This window comes from Trachurus trachurus, assembly GCF_905171665.1.
Source record: "Trachurus trachurus genome assembly, chromosome: 14".
Lineage (NCBI taxonomy): Eukaryota > Metazoa > Chordata > Actinopteri > Carangiformes > Carangidae > Trachurus > Trachurus trachurus.
Window position 1 is genome coordinate 19,700,319 of NC_139903.1, and position 17,801 is coordinate 19,718,119.

At 40.0% G+C, this 17,801-nt stretch overlaps 1 protein-coding gene across 2 annotated transcripts; it reads left to right on the top strand.

Annotated features, from left to right (window-relative positions):
• The first annotated feature begins 661 nt into the window (after nt 1–661).
• Nucleotides 662–16,509, top strand: LOC310997627 (cullin-5). Of its 2 annotated transcripts, none has more exons than XM_083987397.1 (19): nt 662–715; nt 3,420–3,529; nt 3,634–3,733; nt 4,600–4,776; nt 4,860–5,001; nt 6,737–6,882; nt 7,670–7,750; nt 8,156–8,294; nt 9,655–9,785; nt 10,965–11,072; nt 11,166–11,230; nt 11,317–11,449; nt 12,145–12,276; nt 12,371–12,494; nt 13,240–13,415; nt 13,625–13,786; nt 13,896–14,014; nt 15,057–15,180; nt 15,364–16,509. In XM_083987397.1, the coding sequence occupies exons 1-19, from the start codon at nt 692–694 to the stop codon at nt 15,556–15,558; spliced, it is 2,388 nt and encodes a 795-aa protein (XP_083843523.1). In that variant the 5' UTR covers nt 662–691; the 3' UTR covers nt 15,559–16,509. The 2 variants fall into 2 exon arrangements, with proteins under 2 accessions (XP_083843523.1, XP_083843524.1); XM_083987398.1 differs by having other exon boundaries at nt 8,156–8,249.
• The last annotated feature ends 1,292 nt before the right edge of the window (nt 16,510–17,801 follow it).

Sequence of the window (17,801 nt, forward strand, 5' to 3'; positions counted from 1 at the left end):
AGAGGGACAGAGAGCATTTTTGTGGAAGCATAATTATGTATTATTCGGCATAATTATTTAAAAAGTCACATCTTTGCATCTGTAAAATAAATAAAAACATAAATAATAATAGCCTAATAATAAATATATAAAATGAAAAATATAATACAAGGTAAACCAAGGGATGTGCTTTTCAGTTAAGATTAATGACATCTACATAAAATAAGATGGAAATGTTACACTATCATGAAAAGCCTAAGTATTTATTGTAAACAAAAAATAGAATCTATGTTACTGATAAGCATTGTGTCAGTTCTGTCAAGACAATAAAAATATCAGCAATTGACAAAGGACTGAGAGCAATATATATATAAAAAAAGCATGCAAACATACAAATACAGTGAAATAATGCAACATACAAAGAGAGATAATTAAACTAAAACAGAGAAGAACAATTGACCAAACTATAGCCTACATAAAGAAAAATATTCAAGGTTTTTACAAATTTCTGTTGTTTTAATGTCTTTACTATTTTCGAGATGCTGTATTAAATAAACATTGTCTCCAATTATTATTTCAAAAAAAATATTTACACGAAATAGGCAATGATGGTTTCTTTTTAATCACCACAACAAATCCTTAGTCAGTGATGATAAGGTTCACCCGTCTAGTAGTTCTCGCGAGATTTTGCGAGAGGATAAGTTGAGGGAACATGGCGACGTCTAATTTGCTAAAGGTAGGACCCACTCCGATTCAATTATTTGTTTTTAACCCTCGCCGGGGGGCCTGTCACTTGTGTATCATAACGAGGGGGTTTAGCTCCAACCTTAACGAGCAGCACACTGCACCTGTGCGCGGCTCTGCTGTCAGTGTTGACTTCAACAGGGAGCTGTTAAGTTACATCTGGCTAACATTAGCTAAGTGCCTATCAGTGATTTTTAGCTAAACAGAAAAGCTACAACACAGCTAAATGCGAAGGGAAGAGGCAGACACGGGGGAGACAGAGCGACCACAGGGTTGACAACCAATGGGGGACATATTGTTGGCTAAACCTGCGGTAAAATAGTACCAAAGACCGGGTCTACGCTAGCTGCAGATGCCCTATCATCTGTCAGTCAGTGGCTTAGGAGACTGTAGCTGAGCAGCCCATTGAAAGACGTGCTGTGTAGGCTGACAGAAGCAACTGTCGTAGTTGTATTTTCTGTGCATTGAGTGAACCTTAATCCTCTGCTGCTATTTCAGTAATTCACTAAGTCAAGCAGAGGCGCAGCAGAGGTGACACAACAGCCAGGAGTCACACAAGTGTGTGGCTTTGTGCCGGTTATAGAAAATGACACTGCAGTCAAAACACACGTCTTTCGTAGGGAGAAATAGCAGCTGTGCTTTTATGTGATGGGCAGACGCATGTAAGCCTGCATACCAGCTAACTAACCCCACCGCTGTGAGGTTGTCTCTTCTAGCATTGAATGAGGACAAACACACTTATGTTCTCGTCTTTTGGAGCATGATCTAGCAGTTCAGTCCCTTTTAACTAAAGTGTTAAGACTCTTTTCCACTTCATTGTTTGCATCAAAGGTTTTTCTAGGCCTGTTCAATTATGTATGACCAGGTGCAATATTTAAATTGTAGAAAGTGCTATTGCTTTGATAAAGATAAAATGTGTCACAACATTGTAACATAACATTGTAACATACAATGTTGGATACAGAGACACCCTGGCCAACATATCATGCTGAATTCATTAATTTTCAATCAACAAACAAAAATGACTATTCACACTGTAATCACAATTACACCAAGGTTATTTACCTATATAGTCACAATATGATATTGCATATCATGCTGCAGCCCTAATAACCATGAAATAACAACTGTAGCTCTCTCACTAGCAGTATAATGGATAAGACTTGCTGATTAAAGAGAAAAATTACGGCAACAATAATTGTATTTTCACCCAATTGTTATTGAAACTGGTCACTGTTTACTGCAAGTGCGTGTATACATATATTACACCAATTAGATGTTATGTATTTCAATGCATCAAAAGCACATTTGTGTAATTGGAAAATTCTTTTACCGAATCAGATTTACATTGATATAAGCTGCTGTGACACAGTTAGCACTCTGAGATTACAGACTCATGGGAAAATTACATCTGCCTACTGCCATAGACGCCACATATACAAACCCCAAATAATAAGTGTAAATAATATGCTTTATTCTTAAAAGAAAGAATGTAGTAAACAGTAATGTGTATCCACACCACAGCATCAGTTGGTCATATCTAAAAACGTGAAATTCAGCAAATATCCTACACATTTAAACAGGAACTACGCTAAATCGTACAGAAAGGTCATGGGGGTACCAGTCAGCTTGGGAAAATAGTTGCATAATGTATTTCTCTGTGGCTCTGAAGGAGAGGCTTTGTTGTGTTGAAAACATCATGATGATGACATAATATATAATATTATATCATCTTGAGCCAGGGAATTCATTACAGAAAGCCTTTGAAAGACATTTGTTGTGTCCCAGTTCCATACAACAAACGTCCAGTCAGTGAATATAACATGTACTGTTGCTCTTACTGTAGCCTCACCTTTCTCTATCTGTATTTTAAAATGGAGCTGTGTGCTTTCAGACTGCGTTTTCAGTAAAATATTCTGAAACAATATTAGTTTTTGTTTTCTACAGACCAGTGCAGTTCAGTATCAGAGAACACACACCAAAATGTAGTTTGCATACTGCCTGTCTGTTTGTTTTGTGGCATTAGATTCTCAAACCCGCTCAGAATAAATGTGTCATATTGAATTGGTTGGTTTACATTATTGAAATTAAAGGGTCAATTGTTTTTGGAGCTTGGCTCCTGCTAATGACACAAAGTCAAGATATTTAAGCTTGTGCAATTATGATTTGTTCAGTGAGTCTTTAATTTTCTTTTCTGTATCGTTTTTTGCAGCTACACTTGTTCTAGCTTTTCAGATTGGAGAATTTACTGTTTCTCATTGTCTGGTGTTTTATAGACTTCATTATTAATTTAGATAGTAATCCGCTAGTTAATCAAGCCTTAAACTGAAGAGTAATGAACACCTTTATCATCCAGATGCACTCAGAGAAACTCAGATAATCACTAATCAATTCTCTACTGTGCTTGCTGTAGAGAATTAATTTATCTTAGTGTATCTCTGTTACTTTTGTTTTTTGTGATTGTAATATTTAACTGACCTTTACTGTTAAAGTAAATAACCTAAGATGTTTGTCACTGTTCAAGGAAATGGAAAAAATGCCTATTTTCGAAAGGGACTTTGTCCAGGATACATGTTAAATTGCTATTACGATATTTGTTCAGATATTTGTCAGTGTTGCACATGTTTAATGTTCACCTCTTGTAAAGGTCATCAGCAGTTTGAATCACGCAGATCATTTTCCTCCTGTGTTCCCAGAACAAAGGCTCCCTTCAGTTCGAGGATAAATGGGACCTGATGCGTCCCATAGTTCTGAAGCTCCTGCGACAGGAGTCCGTCACCAAACAACAGTGGTTCGACCTGTTCTCGTGAGTTTGCTTTTTTCTCTAATGTGTATGAGTTCAGCTTTGGCTTCGCTGATGCCTGGCAAAACGTGGATAGGTGACAATGTGTTTTCTTTTTGTCTCCACAGAGACGTCCATGCTGTTTGCCTGTGGGATGACAAAGGTCCCGCTAAGATCCACCAGGCCCTCAAAGAGGACATCCTAGATTTCATCAAACAAGCACAAGCAGTAAGTGCAGACCACAGTGCCACATTTGTACCAGCATCTGTGAAATGATGCTGTTTCATGTCTAAACTACACTCTTGGTTTTCTCTCATTTCCCCATTCGTCCACTCAATTCATACTCTCATCCACTCCTACTGATAAGTGTCACACCAATCCTCAGAGAAGTTGTAACAGGAAGGTCTATGTATATGTAAATCTAGCGGTCTAGCTAGTTTGCAAACAATGAGCTGGGTGTTACACAGAGAGACTGAGGCAGAGAAAATAACTGACTGTTCGCTTTACATTCTGGTCTATTGAGGCACCTGTCGGTGGAAGAATTGTTTTTCTGTTGCTTCTTTGATGTATTTCTTCAGAATTGAAATCTGTTTAGATTCATTAATAAACAGAGCAACCAAATTCAAAAAACCATGGCATATAGAATCTCTTTCACGATATTTCCAGCATTTTATGTATATTCTTGTTTTGGTTTTTCTGTTACATTACTTTTGTTGATACTTGGCTGAATTTATTTCCTGCTTATACACAAGATGCATATTCTGGAGGATTTCCTTTAAAATTTCCTCTCCGTTTACTCATCAGGTTTAAAGTCTATTTGAGTTTCTTTCCAACCGTATTTACTGAAAACAGAACAGCACAAAAATCTCATGTATGAAACCTTGTGATACAAAATTTAAGTTACTATTGGCTTTTTACTTTTGAAATCTCCTGTAGCACTTTTATAAACTTACCTCAAAACGTTTACAGTAGGTGGATTTTTACTTCAATACCACGTTTTTACAAAGCAAAAACATCAAAACACTTCTTGTTCAATATCTGTTAGTCCATCAGTTTCAACCTGCAGCTGCTAATCAACGCTGTCTCTCTCTCAGCGGGTGTTGAGTCACCAGGACGACACAGCCCTGTTGAAGGCCTACATAGTGGAGTGGAGGAAGTTCTTCACACAGTGTGACATCTTGCCCAAACCTTTCTGCCAGCTAGAGATCACTCTGATGGGAAAGCAAGGCAGCAACAAGAAGTCCAACGTGGAGGACAGCATCGTCCGCAAGGTGAGGAGGAGCGGGAAGCACGACACGTATAGACACTGACACCACACTGCGAGTAACACCTCGTGTGCCTTCTCTCTGTGCAGCTGATGCTGGACACATGGAATGAGTCCATCTTCTCCAACATTAAAAACAGGCTGCAGGACAGCGCCATGAAGCTCGTCCACGCCGAGAGGCTGGGCGAGGCTTTTGACTCGCAGCTGGTCATCGGAGTGCGAGAGTCCTACGGTGAGAAACACCTCATTGTTTCACAGTGAACTCATCTTCTAACTCATGATGCTTATCAAGACACACTGCATTCTCCTGCTGTTCTCTTTTTTATTGATATTTTAGACCAGTAGTTTTCAAAGTGGGGGCCGGGACCCCTGGGGGGCCGGCAGGGGATAATAGGGGGTCCTCAGCAAATTGGAAGTAAAATGAAAACAAATGCAAATAACAAAATTAAATCAAATTATTATATTTTGAGCATTATTGAAAAATATAATTTATATAACATATCAAAACCTTATTTCCCATGCTCATCTTTCTAACTGCCTGCCAGTCAAAATATCATTCATGACGTCATAAGCTGACGACGTTGACCTGGTGGTTTGTGCCTCAAACTCAGTGAGTTTGCAAATGGGGGTCCTTGGCCAGAAGCTACATAATGCTAGTCAGGGGGCCTTGGCGTGGGAATGAGGTTAGGGTTTGGGACTAACTTTTAGACCAGGGGTCATCAACTATATTTGTTGAAGGGCCAGAATTTTTCTCAACAGACACCTTGGGGGCCGGACATTCAAATAGGCAGAGATTGAAATTAAATTCACCTTTTATTTGTTTATATTCTATTTTACCTGTAAGCTCATAATTTTCATTTATACATATCTTTGGTGTTTGGTATGATATAAAACGAAAAATCTTGACAGCTGGACTTTCAGATACTCCGACATGCTGGAGCTTTACACTGCTGACTTGCCCTGTGATTCTCAGCCTAAATATGAAAGGAGGCTGACAATCGGTTCTGATGATATAAGTCAGTATCCCTGAGTAGTAGTGTTTCTCTTCTATAATACACATTCTACATCTCGGAGGCGATGTTTTTCCACACACGGGCAGAGCTCAGTGGGAAACAGTAGGAGAGACACAGGCCGAGGGGGAACCGGGACACAACACCGGAGGGAGAAGCAGGTCCGTGCGCCGCAGGACGTGCACAAAAAAACAACCGCGTGGCATCAAACACGCGCCGCTACCGCATCGTTTTTGGGTTGTGAGCACGCATGAAGCGCATCTACACTGAATGGGTTTGAGTGCGCAAAAGACGCTACATCTGAACGGTGCACACCCAGTTTAACCAAGGCGGCGGCCAAAATCACCCAGGCAGCTCACCTCTGCAGACAGGCAGGGAAAACCCTGCAGTCCAGCTCCCTAAACTTTCATGCACGGGGCTTTGAGAACCGCGGCGTTTCCTAATCCCAGCGCATTGACTTACAGGTGCACACTAACACTTTCTTTGAGCGTGTCTGCGTGTCTCCATGTCCCAGCGCATTGACTTACAGGCGCACACCAACAGAGACGGAGAAATATAATAGCTACTTTTTAACTACCAGAACTCAGTCGCGGGCCGGATTGGAAGGTTCGGCGGGCCGGATTCGGCCCGCGGGCCGCCAGTTGATGATCACTGTTTTAGACTAATGATAAATCAAGATAATAATAATAAAAAAAAAACCTACATATTATCTATACGTCTTAACTCAGCTTTGTTAATTTAGGGAAATCATACGAAAGACACTTTCAAACAGTCCACATAAAACTCATGTAATGTCTCTGTGAGGTACTTTGTACTACCCAAAAGTAGGAAAAGTGCCATATAAATAAAGTTGATTTGATTTTGATTAAAGATTGATCTCTATTTCCTGGTCAAGGAGACGCTTGTTTACTTCTCCGTGTCTCTTTGTAACTGTGCTGTGCGTTGTCCTCTGGGCAGTGAACCTGTGCTCCAACCCCGACGACAAGCTGCAGATCTACAGGGACAACTTTGAGAAGGCCTACATGGATTCTACTGAGAGGTTCTACAGGACACAGGCGCCCGCATACCTCCAGCAGAATGGTGTCCAAAACTACATGAAATATGTGAGTGTCAACTTATTTGAGTGATTGGATCCTATATAGATGCACTGCTCTCTGATTGTTGAGTCATTTTGTGTCTCTTTTGGCCAATGTCTGTTCAACAATGGTGAAAAACAGTGAGACATAAATACATCTGGATTATAACTCTGCTTGTAGATAATAGAAAACAGTTGGCTTCTGCTCCCTGTTCAAACCACCGTGTAATCATTGCACAGAGGGTTTCTGTTCACCACTCCCATCATGCTCTCTGCTGAGGCCGAAGGAAATTCAACTCACAATATAAAGCAGAAACCTGAGACTTGTGGCTTCTCCACCTTGTTTTGATGATGACTTCTAACTCACGTATTTTGTCTGTTTAAACTACATAAACCAGAAATGTTCGGTTAGTGCAGACTAACAGTTACTGATGCTGTGTGTGTCGAGCTGCCCAGTCTGTTGCTCTGTTGCAGAAAGATCGTTAAGAAATAACCCTGAAAACAGAATACTTTTAGTTGAAATAATTAATCCTCTTGTTCTCTGACAACTATGACATTAATAACAATAAGTACCATAACAAAGAGAACATTAACTAAAAATTTCAAAGGTGAAAGAAGAAAGAGAGGGAAAAAAAAAATATATATATATACACATCATAACCATTGGGAACACACTGTCAGTCATTTCTGTTAAGTACCTGATGTGTGAACCTTTTTCATTTTAACAGCAGAAAATAACTTTTTTTGAGTGAGTTTGTTCAGTATTTTAGTGTGATAGAAATGTGGTAAATATGGTCTATGTGTATTTTCACCAGGCTGATTCGAAGCTGAGGGAAGAGGAGAAACGTGCACTGCGATACCTGGAGACAAGACGTGACTGTAACTCTGTACAAGCAGTGAGTCTTACTCATGAGTATGGCACATCCTATTATGAAAACATTAAAGCATAAAACCACCATTTCTTCCAAAGTTCAACTCCATTCTTTTGGGTTTAGGAACATAAGATATTGAGTTCTTCAGATTTTTACTTGTGTTATTCAATGTTATTCTTGATGGTGATATTCTTTTTTTTTTTTTTTTTTTTTTTTGGCAGTGCCGCACTTACAGTGAATATACAGTATGAATATTTGTCTACTCAGATGTCTTTGCTCTCATGTCACTAAAGGGGGAAAAAGTGAATTTACCAAATCATGTATCCATTTTCTTAAATAACAAAGTCTCTTTTTTAAAATTATTATTATGACATGCTGTGTCTCTCATCCATTTCTCCTGAGTTATTTCTCTCTGTTTTGTCTTCCTAGTTAATGGAGTGTTGCGTCAATGCGCTGGTAACATCCTTCAAGGAGACCATCTTAGCCGAGTGTCCGGGCATGATCAAACGAAACGAGACAGAGAGTGAGTACGGCAGGACTGCTCCCACCAAAGGCTCGGCCAGCTCAGGTTTGCACCAGGAAACAGCCCTGAACAAACCTTCCTGTCCAGCATATTGTAGAGCTTTCTTGTGTGTTTCCCAACTCCTATAAAAAAAAAGTGAAAGTTATAGACTGTGAAGATGAAAGATGATGGATGTAGTTTTCCAAAGAACAGCTTCAAGCTATCAGTGGCCAGTAGAGGAACTGCAGATTTTAGCGTTCAAGCAGCACTAGAGGAAAACCAACTAAATCTAAGTGTTTTAATTTTCTTCACAAAACATCTATCTCCTCTGTCAGTCAAAATGAATTACTGAAATGAACAAATTTTCCCACAAGAAATACAGAAGTTGGTCAAAGAGGAAACAGACTTACTTGGAACAGATCACAACAGAAAATAGGAAAGTTACATTTTTACATTTCCCACTGTTAACCATGTGTTTTGGAGGAACCAGAGTACTTTTCTTTGTAGCTGCTGCTGAAGGTTTTTGTATCATGTACATATTTAAGTTTTATGTCACTTCACAGAGAGCTGGAAACCAAGCTCCTTATTGTCATTCAGTTATTTACTGCAGCAGCACATGTCCATAATAAAAGTGCCTGCAGATGTTGTTTGATGAAAAGTGAAAGGTAGGAAAATCAATTAGACAAATAAATGTGTAATTTGCAGAAGTTTTTAGATGTAGATTAGGAACTGCGTGATGAGAAAATACATTTAAATTTGTAAGATCAGAAGCTGAACGGAGATGCAGTTGCCAGCTGTTTGGTACTTGTGGAGGATTTATATCTCTGAATGCTGGAATCATGCCATCTTCACTATTTGTCAAACCTCTGTCTACTTTCCCTCTAAACTCAAATTGCAGCTCAGTCCAGATTCACGACTGCTTAAAATCTACTCAGACTTGGGAATGAGCTCATGCATCAGTCTTTTTCCAGACGTTTTCAAAATTCAAATGTAAGATACAGCCATAAAATGATCTTAAGATTACATTTGAAGAACATTTTTTATAATTGATGCTTGGTTTCTGTGCTGCATTAACCACCCATCATTGTTAATGCATTTGTGTGTGTATCCAGGTCTTCTTACAGTTTGATTTAACAAGTGGACAAAGAGCCTCCACAGTAATGGATTTTAAAGTAGCCCATCCTCTCCTAGTTTTATAACACAGCTGCCAAATAAAAGCTCAGTATTTAAATGCTGCTTCCACTTGTTCTTCTGCAAGCCTGGTAACACTAGCACTGAGTCATCCATGCAGGGCCTCAGCTAATGGTTATTTTTTTGATTCAAAGTCTATGCATTTATTTCTTTTTTAATCAATGGAATACAAGAGAGCATTCATTTCATTGGCTCTTTAATGTCTGTGTAATTGTTGATTATCTGTCCTCCACAGAGCTGCACCTCATGTTCTCTCTGATGGACAAAGTGCCCAGCGGCATCGAACCCATGCTGAAGGACCTAGAGGAGCACATCATGAGTGCCGGCCTGGCTGATATGGTGGCTTCAGCAGAGACAATCACCTCTGTGAGTGTCACCCACACGCATCATGAGTCAGTGGGATCTGGGATGCCCTTCCCACAGAATTTATCTTATGTACAAATCCCCGCACGTTCTCATGCTTATCAAAGCGCTGGTTATTGAGCAAGCTTGCACACATTGCTGAGTTACATGTGAGTGTATGTATGTGTGTAGTTAATATTGTGTGTGAGTGTGGTTTTTGGAGGAGAGTGAGGATGGGGATGGTTGGACTGTTATTTATGTATGTGCTTGTGTTTTAATGTGTGGGAGAGTAAGAGAGAGTAAGTGCTGTTGGACTAAGCTCTATTGTGCATCCTTATGGCGCTCTTGTTCCCTGTTTTGTTAGCTTGTTTTTTCTATTTTTAAAATACTATGGTCATCATATAATTTTTATCCTGTCACATCTCAACGATGTAACGTTGTTATCCTCTCATCTGTTCTTACCTGCCCAGGGACTACAGGTGTCCTACGAGATTAATCCTTATTTGTGCATTGTCCCTGTTTTAAAACAAAATTTTATTTATATAGCTGTTAGTGCACGTCATAGTGCTTCACAGACGACCCATGAGCTAGATAGATGTACATTAGAATAGATTTAAAAACAGGGCAAATAAAACTTTTTTCAATCTATTTTCATGCTAAAACAAAAAAAACAAGTTACTACGTTAATTGGAAAAAAAGTCAAAAATCATTTCAACATCTGCAAAGGTGTGAACTCTTGGTGATCGTTCTTATGACCATCAAACACTGATATCATGGCTAAGCTATTGTGACATTTTTCTCGCTGAACTAATTGCTAAAGGAATACAGTAACATTACTGCAAAAAAAAGAAGAAGAAGCAAGAAACACTAGCAGGCAGCTGATCAGGTGGGCTGTTTAACTGTGTTGCAAGTAAAAAATCCAACTGGTGCAAATGTGATTATTATAGTATTAATTAGAATAGTGTATCTAATGTAAAAGGGTTTTCTTCAACCGGAGGCTGATGTTACTCACCTCATGTTCTGTCATGGAGAACACAATGAGGAGTTTGGGAAACCCTGGGTTAATTAATTAGCAAGTGAAAATTCAATGTGGCATGATGCGGTCGAAGCCTTTGGAAAAAGCTTAGTGTGTCTTGAATTATTATTATTCAAACTGAAGGATGAACTTTGACACTTGGTGTCTCCACCTGTTCTCTGTTACAGGACTCAGAGAAATACGTGGAGCAGCTGCTCACCTTGTTTAACCGCTTCAGTCGCCTGGTGAAGGAAGCTTTCCAGGATGACCCACGTTTCCTCACAGCCAGAGACAAAGTGAGCTCAACTTTTATCACCTTAAGACACATAATTATGTGATTACGCACTTGACAGAATAAGTTCTTACCTATTTTCCAAATGTCTTCACAGGCCTACAAAGCTGTTGTGAATGATGCCACTATATTTAAATTAGAACTTCCTTTGAAACAGAAAGGGTAAGTAAATGCTCCCTGTGTGAGATCCAGTGTTTGATTCAACTGGCAAGGATTTCACATTCTTCTTTATGTGCCTGTGTTTACAGGGTGGGTCTGAAAACTCAGCCAGAGTCCAAATGTCCAGAGCTGCTGGCCAACTACTGTGACATGCTCTTGAGGAAGACCCCACTGAGCAAGAAGCTGACCTCTGAAGAGATAGAGGCCAAGCTCAAGGAAGTGGTACGTTGCATGGAGCCTTTATATTTTTTTTCCTTCGGTTGTGTATTTATTTGCCCTTTAGATTCTGTCAGAGACAATTAGGATTTCATTTTTTATCAGAATTAGATTCAAAGAATCTGACACAGAAACTGATATGTTTTCATTGCGTGTGCTGCACTCGGCCAAAAATACTAGAAGAGCCAGCAAGGTCAGGAAGATACCGAACTCTCACAAAGCTGCTTTAATGAAAAGCACAATGATGTAATCATTAAAAAGTCTATTTGAGGCAAACATCAGACTGTAAACAAATAGATAATTTATAGTAAGGGATTTTTAGGGCAGACGATGACATTGGGGAGGAACAAATAAATCCTATAAATCCTAATAATTCCTCATGTTTACATAAACACACATTTTTTATTTTTCATTTGTATTTTACTGTTTAACAATAAATTACTTTTATTCTTTAAAATGTCCCAAGTGCAGCATTGCAGTAAACTCTTGGAAAATGTAGACAGTTTGCAGTTTGAAAGCACACTGGTAATATTGGTCAACAACACGTATGCTGATGCTGATATGTCAGGAGAAAGCTGCAGATCAGCTGGATGATTAATTGGTTGGAGCCCATTCAGAATTGTATTTAGTGTGAAAAAGAAGGGTTTTGTTGATTGAGTATTGATATTCCTCTCAGCGAACATCTGTGTGCTCTTTCACAGCTGTTAGTGCTGAAGTACGTCCAGAACAAAGACGTCTTCATGCGCTACCACAAAGCCCACCTGACCCGCCGGCTCATCCTGGACATCTCAGCCGACAGTGAGATTGAGGAGAACATGGTGGAGTGGCTCAGGGTGGGTACTGACAGGAATGGATGTGTCGTACCAGAGTCAAACGTTTATCATCAACTGTAAAAACTGTTTGCTGTTGTGTCATTTATGCTAACAGGAAGTAGGGATGCCAGCTGACTATGTCAACAAGCTGGCCAGGATGTTTCAGGACATCAAGGTGTCTGAGGATCTCAACCAGTCCTTCAAAGAAATGCATAAACACAACAAACTGGCTTTACCAGGTAAGAGGTGCAGATACAGATGCGCAGTGAGTAGTGCAATACTTAGCTACTTAATTTATACAATTGAACACACATAACTGAGTATTTGTTATTTGTGTGATTCCTCCACACCAGTGTTAGTCAGAGCAAGAGTCATTTTGTTTTCATTCCCATTCTCATCAACACGATATCTTAATAACACCTTAATCGAACCTCTTTAGATCTGGAACACACATACTTTAGCATTCAAGGATGAAATAATAAGGTTTTTTTGTAACACCTTCATGGAACTTCTTTGAAATTGGCACAAATGTCAAATTGCACTCAAGGACAAACTGGTTATATTTTGGTGGCTAAAGGTCAAAAGTCACAGAAAGGTTGCTGAGGATTGAAAGAATAATTGTGCCAATGTCAGATTGTTATGATTCAGAAGTTATTGTTAGTCCTGCCTTGGAAAGAGCGAGGCTAACTGTTTTCACTCTTTAGGCTAGGCTAAGCTAAGCTTAGCATACAGACAGCTGGTAGTTCTACTTCATATTCAGTGTTCACATGTTAGTATCTAATTCCCAGCACAAGACACAAAGAAGCAAGAATATTTCCCAAAATAGTTCCTCACAATTATAGACAAAGTATCACAGACCTGAAATGTTGGTATTAAAGTCTTGTTACTGTATATCTTGTGTCCACCTGTATATTTCAAGCCTGTAATGCTGTACAAGTTTGAGATGTTTTCTCTAACTAAGACGTCTCTATGCCTCCTATTTAGCCGACTCTGTCAACATAAAGATCTTGAACGCTGGAGCTTGGTCGAGGAGCAGCGAGAAGGTTTTCGTCTCTCTTCCTACAGAGCTGGAGGACTTGATACCAGAGGTAGAAGACTTCTATAAGAAGAATCACAGCGGCAGGAAGCTTCACTGGCATCACCTCATGTCCAACGGCATCGTAAGTGCAGCAAAAACACACACACATACAGTAAAGTCACATCTGTCCAATAGTGTGTAGAGGTCTGCACTTGTACTGCCTCATCTGCCTATTGGCATGGTATGACATGACTTTGCAACTATCCAGATGCATGTAAACGAAGTCTCTATATGCCGCCTGGACAATGTAGAGTCTAGGAGACTAAATCCAGATGTCCCTCCTTTCTCCAGATAACCTTTAAGAATGAGGTTGGCCAGTACGACCTGGAGGTGACCACCTTTCAGCTGGCAGTGCTGTTCGCCTGGAACCAGAGGCCCAGGGAAAGGATCAGCTTTGAAAATCTCAAGCTCGCCACTGAGCTGCCAGACGCAGAACTGCGACGCACTCTCTGGGTAAAGAAAGATGTGGGGAGGGGAGATGGATATGCATATATTGTTAATTGAAATGCTGCAGTTTCAGTGTTCTTCCTCTGAGCCCTCATGTTCTTCTCCATCCTCCCAGTCTCTGGTGGCCTTCCCCAAACTGAAGCGACAGGTGTTGTCGTACGACCCCGTGGTGTCTTCACCCAAAGACTTCGCAGAAGGAACACTATTCTACGTCAACCAGGAGTTTTCTCTCATGTAAGGAAGTTCAGTTTTTTTGGAGTTAAGAAATTTAAAATCAGAATTTTTGTCATGTCATCATGACATGTCTTGACTTATGTTGTCTTTCCAGACTGGTTTGAGGGCAGCATTGCAAATAAGTGGTGCAGCTGATGGTTTGATAAATTCTGGTTTGAATGTTGAGTTTAACCAGCTGAGGAGTTAAGCCACTGGGAAGTAATGTTAAAATTATGAACAACGAACACTCCCTTTATAGAGGTGTCTCCTTTTATAATTTGCATGAGACCATTTCATCTAAAGCTACATTTTACATAATGAACGTATCAAAGCAAATAACCTACCCACAGCCCATGCAATGCAATTCTCAGACTTGCAAATGTATCTGCGGCACTCAAACCTAAATCAAATCAGTCTTTGCTGTGACGACACTTTGTCCTCAGCACCAGTTCTCTTAGGTACAGCAACACCTGTGTACTGTTTTTCAGGTAGGTATTTGTAGCCATCTTACAGAAGTTGTCACGATTCCTCTCTGGATTTAGGCTGACTCACTGTTTTCTGTCCCACACTGTGATGTATGTATATATATATATATATATATATATATATATATCAAATCAGTTTTTTATTTAGCACCAATTCAAAACAGAAGTCATCTCAAGGCACTTTTCAAACAGTTCCTTTTAAGAGCAGCACTTGAACAGAACCAGATTCAGGGTGGGCGGGGCCATCTGCCTCCACCAGTTGGGTTGAAGAGGAAAAGATGGGGGAGGTAGAGAGAGAACAGAGGAAATGTCCACCATGCAGTAATAACAATATCGGTTACTATGGTGATAGTATTGGCAGCAACCGCAGTAATATTATTAAATATAACTGCATTTCTCCTACTGATTTTCTGAATTTCTGACAAAAGATTATTATTATTATTATTATTGATAATTATAGTAGAAAATGTGCTATTAATGTGGAAGAACCAGTCTAAAACAATTTCACATTCAACTTCTAGTTTGTGAAGCTGTTTGCTGTCGCAGGACTTTGAGTTTTTGTTTTCTTTGCCTTATAGAAAAAATTCAAAGGTCCAGAAAAGGGGGAAGATAAACCTGATTGGTCGGCTGCAGCTCACCACGGAGCGAATGAGGGAGGAGGAGAACGAAGGCATCGTCCAGCTCAGGATACTAAGAACACAGGTGAGGAGATGAAGTCGCTGCAATGCTCTCTGTTGTGTAACACCACCCGCTGTGAATAAATGTTCTCGTCTTTCATTTCCCATCATAGTATTTGAGCAGACATCTGCAAATCTGTTTATTTAAAGTCATAGGACACGGTGTAATCTCTCCCTTTTTATTTTGACTTGTGTTTCCCACGTCCAGGAGGCCATAATCCAGATCATGAAGATGAGGAAGCGCATCAACAACGCCCAGCTGCAGACGGAGCTGGTGGAGATCCTAAAGAACATGTTTTTACCACAGAAGAAGATGATCAAGGAGCAGATCGAGTGGCTGATAGATCACAAGTACATAAAGCGGGATGAGACCGATATAAACACCTTCATCTACATGGCATAGCACAACACATTAGGACGACTCGTGTTGACTTTGGTTTCAGTGGATCAGGCCTGATGGACACTAGAGTACTTCCAGGCTCCCCGTCCTCTATTTAAATAAAAGAAGAAAAAAAATCCAACCTTGTGCAGGGAGGCATGAATCTAAGACTGAGACCTATTTAAAAAAAAGTGGAACTTCCTGCCTTAAAGTTGTACAGAGAAAAAAAGAAGAGAAGAATGCAAAAGTTGGAGTGGGAGTCTGCACCAAGTGGTTGTAACTGTTTTTAGTCGGAGGGAGTTTCCTTTGCTGTCCAGATGAGGCTGCTAATTAATTGTTCATGGTCTGTTTTGGATGCCATGGTGTGCGTCATCTGGGCAGCTACTACAACACTCCTGTTCGATGCTTGTGCGAGTCTAAAGGCATGCTGACAGGAAGAGATGTGGAACTTTGGATCTCAAAATACCTGCAGTCCAGTTTTAACCCACGTCCAACCCAGACCGCCTGAACCCTGAACAAAAACACAGCCCTCTCCGCGCTGCTTTTAATCCAGCGAGTCGGCGTACGGCGGGGGCCCTGATGCTGTCGTGACACCCTGCGGTCATAGTTAAAGTGATCAAGCACTTAATCCGGACATTCAGACAAGCACTTCACAGTTTTGCAGGACTGAAACAGACAGCAGCGTAGAGCCAACTCAGTACCACGTCACGCCTCTGTCCATGGGTAAATAAAAGGACAAGGTGGGGGAAAAAAAAGAATTAGCATAATGCTATAATCCAGAGTCCATTTCCCTCCACCGAGTGTACCCAAGGACAGAGGTGGTGATGGAGGTAAAGTGGGTGCTCAGCTCTGGGTGTTTGTGAAAGCCCTTTTTTCTGCAGGAAGCCTGGGAGAAGAGGCTGAGGTCAGTATTACACATGGTAAATACTACAATTCAAAACTATCAGAGCGTGTACCATGAGATGTGAATAATGAAATGATTAAATAAACAGCACCTTATTATAAAACGGTGATGGCTCATCATTCATCCTACCTCAGGCAAACGTTTCTTTTCAAATGAATTGTTTTAATTTGGGGGCATATCAGTGGCTCACCTGGTGGGAGTGCACATCACACGGACCTGGTCCTAAGAGCAGTGGTCACAGGTTTGAATCCAAACCATGGCACTTTGCCACTCTCAACCCCAAATTTACCATAGATCACTTACTGTCCCATCTGAACAAATACAAACTGCTCAGAAAAATATTTTTAAAATGATAATTAGAGCTTTAGGAAATGTTTTAATGGGGATTCAACCAAAACAAATAATTTTATTTGGATAATATTTCCTATGTGTATGGTATGAATATTTTTGGGCTGGTTTTATTCAAATTTATCGCATCTTTGGTATGCCCAGGTCAAATTTGACTCAGGCACCACAATTATGTAATGAGTCACACGACAAAAATGGCTTCAAAACAGACTAAATTTTGTATGTAAATGAGCTCAATTAACAATAAGATTCCAAAGGAAAGTGTAAGTGGACTGAAAATGTATGATGCCATTACTGGGTGATAATTTTATACTTTATATTTAATTTACAGTCAAACAGACTAGGTCCATTTTGACCCAGGAGGACAGATAGTACATTTGACTAAATTAAGATCAACAGCTCAACATCATCAAGGGTCTTTCTCAGTCTGACCGTTTGTGATCAGGTTCACACTGACATGTAGGCTACTGTATAGCAGCAGTATTACAACAGTAGTAGCTGACCAATAGATGGCGCTAGAGCAACATTACACCAGCTCCATGTAGAAACTAATCAGTGAAGTGTGAGTAAATGCTGTGACCCAACGTAATTGTTGGGTCACGAATGATTTCTTGTTCAAAGATAGTTTCTTGTGTTTTTGTTTCTCTATTTCCCCTGCCTGTGTGGAATCTCATGAAGGATAGTTTTTCAAATTAAAATCATATAGCTCCATTTTGATTGAACACAACATTAAAGAAGCTGTAGGTGTTGATATGAGCATGGGTGGTTTGTGTCCAGGTTAATTGTGTAGCAAATGGATTGATGGATGGATGGATGACTTTAACAGGCAGAGGACAAACTTCAAGGATAAGGCTGGCGTTAATCTTTATTTTTCCTTCTGCCAAACACTAAAAAACAAAACACCCAAACCAAACCACTTTAACACTTTTTGACCTCCCTTCCCTATCTGTCTCTGACTTCCAGCACTAAGCACATTTGTTAGTAATGAACACATAACTCCCTAAATTCTTGTCAC